The 5302-nt window shown below is 64.9% G+C and overlaps 2 protein-coding genes across 2 annotated transcripts in view; one reads left to right on the top strand and one right to left on the bottom strand.

The window, feature by feature from the left end:
- ANKMY1 (ankyrin repeat and MYND domain containing 1) overlaps nucleotides 1-2066 on the top strand; it is a 48888-nt gene extending 46822 nt beyond the window's left edge. The window contains exon 19 of the mRNA XM_040636333.1: nucleotides 1927-2066. Coding sequence (XP_040492267.1) covers nucleotides 1927-2066 — 140 coding nt within the window. The remainder of the gene's footprint in view (nucleotides 1-1926) is intronic.
- Nucleotides 2067-3034: 968 nt separating this feature from the next.
- The window catches only part of GPC1 (glypican 1), a 31739-nt gene continuing 29471 nt past the window's right edge, over nucleotides 3035-5302 (bottom strand). The window contains exon 9 of the mRNA XM_040638339.1: nucleotides 3035-4977. Coding sequence (XP_040494273.1) covers nucleotides 4751-4977 — 227 coding nt within the window. The 3' untranslated portion in view covers nucleotides 3035-4750. The remainder of the gene's footprint in view (nucleotides 4978-5302) is intronic.

The following is a 5302-nucleotide window of genomic DNA, read 5'->3' on the forward strand; positions in this document are numbered from 1 at the left end:
CTGGCAGGGTCTCCTGTAGCCTGGGGGCTGCGTTCAGGCGGCCAACCTGTGGATGAGGTACAGGGGGGCTTCTGTTTCTATGGGGGGGTCTCAATTCCACTTCCCAACTCACTGGGCCCGACTTGCTTCCCCCTCCCACACCTGGCCCCAAGGCATGGAGCTCCTGCCAACCTGCCTCCTGTGTGGTGGTCTCCTGTGTGGGGTCCCTGTCCCCTGTGGGTGGTCTCTCTCCTGTGGGGTCCCCACCTCCTCTGGGGGACCCCAACTCCTGTGGGGTCCTCACTTCCTGTGGGGAAGTCCCCACCTCCTGTGGGTGTCCTTGCCGCTTTGAGGAGTTCCCCCTACCTCCTGTGGGAGTCTCCTACCTCCTAAGGGGGGGCCTCTGCCTCCTCTGGAGGGTTCTCCCCCCTCATTTCCTGTGGGGAAGTCCCTGCCTCCTGTGGGGGGTCCCTGCCTCCTGTGGTGTCGGGTCCCTGCCTCCTATTGGGGTCCCTGCTTCCCGTGGGGTGTCCCCATCTCCTGTGGGGTCCTCACATCCTGTGGCGGGGCCCCTTGCTTTCTGTGGGGGGGTCTCTACCACTTGTGTGGTCCCCACCTCCTCTGGGGCTCCCCATGTCCTGTGGGGGATCCTCATCTCAGCTCCAGTTGGTGCTTTTCCCAGTCTCCTGTTTTCTTTTGAAGAATGGGCTTGTTCTAACCTGAGGCTTCCGTCTCTCCAACACAACACTCTGTAGACCATTTGCCCCACGACCTGACGTTCTCAGGCTCTGGCTCTGGGTGGTGGGTGTTTTTTGGTGTGTTGTAATTTTTAATTTGAATTCCCATCACTGGGGATATGTGACTCCCTCTCCCGAGGGCATCTCGCTCCACCTGGGTGGGGGAGCCCTCCCTGTCACCTGCTGAGGACCAGGGGGGCCCCTGCTCTGGGGAGATGGTTTCTGGGCAGAGCCCGGGCAGCAGCTTTCTTGGCCAGCAGGGAGAGCTTTCCGTGTGTCCTGGCTGCACTGGGAGTGGGGGCAGCTCCAGCACCCCCCTCCCCCCCCCCCGCCCCGCCGTGGCCCGCAGGCTCCCCCGCTCCGGTGCCCACAGATGGCTGCTGACTGTGACGTCCCTTGCCTTGTCCGGCGCGGAGCCATCCGCAGGGGCGGGCTCTGCCGTGAGCTTCAACACCAGGCATTTCCCGGTGTTCTCTCCCACGGCTCGCTCTCGCTCGGGCGGCCTGTCTGGTGCCCGCGGCCGTTGCTGTGTAGTCTGAGATTCCTGAGCGGTTCCTGGCTGGCTCGCTTCTCTGCCTTCCTGGGTCGGGCCAGGAAATGGGCTTCTGCTGGAAACATGAAGTGTCCTGTTCGCATCTTTAGGCCACGTGGAGGAAGGAGGGAGAGGTTTCCCTTCACCAAGGGTGCCCTTCATTGGGTCCCTCTGTGCCCCACCACCTGCCCTGGCCTCACCCCCACCTTTGACGGCTCGAACACGGGACTTGCCACCAATCTTGTTTCCAGCAGGAGCACAGGCCCCCGTTCCAATCCTTCCACGTTCACTAGGGAATCCACTCTCCACCCCGCACTAGAGCCAGCACTTTGATTATACGTGTGATTTCTGGACAGAGGGCTTGTCTCCAGGTAAAGGACCGCTGGTGTCCCCTGGAGGGGGAGGAGAGTGTGCATTCCTGCGCGTGNNNACAGCAGAGCCCCACACTGGCCTGCCCGCAGGAGGCCCTGAGGAGCAGGCTGCTCTCTGTCTGCCAGTGGGGGCTGGTCCGCACGGCGGCAGCTTCCTGGTTATCTCAGGAGGAATGAATTGGGACTGAGAGCCAGGGAGGGGCCTCTCCCTGACCAGCGCGTGGTCTGTGGGCAAGGTGGCCCCTCCCCGCCTGCCCCCGGCCCGTGCCGGAAGCCCACCTCGCTTGTGTACTTCTTTCCCCCACAGGGAAAATGGATTCAGCTCTGTTCACACAGAACTTCCGAAAGTCCTCAAAGCATCTGGGCAAGAAGGCGAGCCAGAAGCCTGACACCCCAGAGCTGCCAGGCCGGCCGAAAAGGTCCTCTTCCACGTACAACCAGGAATGAGTGTCTAGCGACGCACCTGTTCCGTGAACTCCCGAGGCTGCCTGCCAGCCCCCCACGGAGGGAGGCCTTCCCCCCAGCCCCTCTCCAGGGAGGAGCTCAACCGCCTCGCCATCCCAGGGCTCCTGGAAGGGCGGGCCGGTGAGCCCCCAGTCGCTGCTCTGCTGTTGCTAGGGCCAGGGGCCCCCAAGAAGCTGTGACCCCTGGAGGAGCCGCGTTTTCCCTCCCAGGGCACGCAGCCCGGCCCCCCTGCGCTGGGGCAGCAGGGAACTGGCCGCTGTCTCCTCAGCACTCAGGCCTGAGAGGACAGAGCAGCTTTGTTGAACGTTCACCAGGCAGACTAGTGTGGCCGAAATTCCCAAATAAAGTGACCCTGCATCAGCTCTTGCTTCCGGGCTGGCCTCCGGGCTCTGCTGGGGAGCTGGTCACCGGGCCCTGCAGTGGGTGTGCTACCCACAAGGCCGGGCGCTGGCGGGGCTGAAGGGCGCCTGGGGGGTGAGGGTGGGGGCTGGCAGCTTTGCCCCAGGCATTGTGCGGGACTCTGCTCAGCAGCGCAGGCCAGCGGGGGCAGGAGCCTCTGCTCTGGTGAGGTAGCAGGGCTCCTTGGCACTGGGGACAGACTTGGACCATCGGGATGTCCAGACAGGCCTGGCCTCAGAACCACGCTGGTCCCCACGCTCTGGCCTCCTGGGCATCTCTGAGGCTACTTGGCAGGAACTGGAACCTTCCTGAGACACACGTCAGAATGTGTGTCCGGAGCAGGGAAGGAGTGGACAGCAGGTGGGCCGTGGCCTCCTCCTTCTCCCAGGCACTACATGGGCCCAAGGTGGGACATGGAGATGCAGACCATGGGCGCAGTCCGTGCGCAAGTCCCTCCCCCCCCACCAGTGCGCCCCAAGTCACGTCCTGCTGTGCCGGGCCAGGGGTGCGCACTCACCCAAGCTGTGCAGAATGCGGTCACGGCGGCCACACAAGCTCTCCAACCTTTTATTCATACAAGGACTCAAGAGCATGTGACACCAGTTGGTACCTGCAGCAGGACGCAGCCTGCTGTGCGGGGCTGCCCCCTCCAGAGAGACCTACGGTGCGGGCTCCCGCGGAGACGTCCATGTGCAGCCAAATGTTGCCATCTGGGCACGTGGGCAGCCGCTACCCCAGAGCCCCTGAGAGTCCAGCCGGCATTCACCTACAGGGAAGGAGGCCCCGGGCCCAGCCCCCCGGTCCGGCATGAGCAGGGTTATTATGGGGTGGGAGTGCCCGTGGGACTGCGCTGCCTAGTGGGGCACGGGCTGGGGGCCCTGACCAGCGTGAGAGGCGAGGCAAAGCAGCGCTAAGTGGCCTTGTCGGGCCCCGGTGCTGGTTAGGACTGCTGTCCCTGGCCACAGTGGCTCAGCATCCCATGGACCCTCAAGGGTCTCCTTGCCTGAGCCCCTCTCTGGCAGGGCCCACAGCAGCTAGGGCCCAGGAGGGAAGGAGGGAGAGAGGGTCCCGGGCCTGGGGGAGGGCCTGGACAGCCCGAGGGAGCAGGGGTGCCCCCAGGTCCGGGAAGTCCCAGCCCTTCCAAGCTCTGGGAGGAGGAGCTGAAAAGCAGCTCTGGGTGAACAGATGGAAAGCGTCTGTGAATGTATGTACGTTTGGAAAAGCCCTTAACTGTCAAAGCCCGCCAGGCCCCCTGCAGCTGGCGGGGCCAGGAGGGACCCAGGTGGCCCTCTGGCTTGCAGGGCCAGGCCTCCTGGCTGGGCTGGTTTCAATGGCCACCCCCATCCTGTGGCCCGGTGTCGCCTCCAGCCCCGCCTGTGTCACCCCGAGTGGGGGGCCCTGGGTCTGGCGGGGATGACAGGCAAATGCGTGGGTGGGCAGCACGTCCGCACAGCCACAGGCCCTGTGCAGGCGCCGGGCCCGAGTTCGAAGGGCGTGCCCACGTCTGCGGAGGGCCCAGCCTGCTCTCCTGGGACGCCCAGGATCGACACCCCCAGCCTCACACGAAGGTCAGCCAAGAGCAGCACCCAGAGGTGAGGCTGTGCCCACGGCAGCCCTTCTGTGCACCCCGGACCCTTGCAGCCGGCCCTTGGAGAGAATGAGATCCAGAAAGACTGGTCAGCAAGGGTGCCTTCCCAGTTAGAATGCAGCCTGACACGGAGGGTCTCTGGGGAGGCCACGGCATCACAGGGGCCTGGCTGAGACTGAAGTGTTCATGCATAATCTCGAAGGCCCTGCTAGACCCTGGATGACAGAAACCCGATGCCTTCCCAGGGGTGCGCCCAGGTGTGGGCCTGGTTTCTGACACCTGGAGCCCGGAAGTGCTCCGTGGGAGGAGGCGGGAGAGGAAGGCACGGGCTCGCGCTCTCCAGCGGGACACTGCTCAGGGAACTGGGGGGGAGGTGCAGGCGGGCAGGCAGGAGGTGGCCACCGGCATCCCCCAGGTTCCTGAAATACATGGCTTTTGGGGACATTGTTCCTGGCTGACCTGAGGGCCTCATACAAAATTAAAAGCCAGGGTGGCCGGCGGAGCCAGGCCAGGAGGGCCAGCGTCCCTTGCCCCACCCCAGTGCAGTCACAGAGCCGGGGTCCCTCACTGTCCCTCCCTGTCCTGCGCTGGGGCATCTGGGCTGAGGAGAATTAAATATCATCTGTTTTGCGTTTTGGCAAAGTCAGTTCTTGGCCTCGATCCCTGGGGCCTGGGGCAGTTACCGCCATGTGGGCCTGGCGGCTGAGAGAAGTAGGGGGAGGAGCAGCAGGGACGCGCAGGGCTGGGGGCAGCTTGCAGCTGATGTCTTCTGGCCCTCCCGCTCCGACAGGCCGGGGAGGGCGTGGGTCAGGGTCGTCCGGGAGCTGGAGCTCTTCTTGCTGACCCTCCGGTCGCAGAGGTCATCCGGGCAGCTGTCACCACTGCCCGAGCCACTGCTGTCGTCACCTGGGGAAGAGAGGAGGCTCCAGCAGGCCCGCCCCACTGTGGACCCCAAGCACCAGGGAGACCCTGAGCCCAGCACTCCACCATGGGGGCCTCCCATGCTGGGCAATGCCAGCTCCACCCTGAGCATAGCTCCCGGCCCGCCCGGGCCTGCCAAGGCCTGATGGACATCCTGGCCAGGCTCGGCCGTGCTTGGGGATGTGGGTGTGTGTCTGTGGGGGGCGCTTGGTGTCCGTGACCGGGCAGCAGCAGCAGCCAGAGCCACTGTGTGGACCCAGGGGCTGGGAGGGTCCCTCCTCTGCACCCTTCCCCTGCACCCCCCCCCCCG

The sequence above is a fragment of the Ursus maritimus genome, unplaced genomic scaffold, assembly GCF_017311325.1.
Source record: "Ursus maritimus isolate PB19 unplaced genomic scaffold, ASM1731132v1 scaffold_1, whole genome shotgun sequence".
Classification (NCBI taxonomy): Eukaryota; Metazoa; Chordata; class Mammalia; order Carnivora; family Ursidae; genus Ursus; species Ursus maritimus.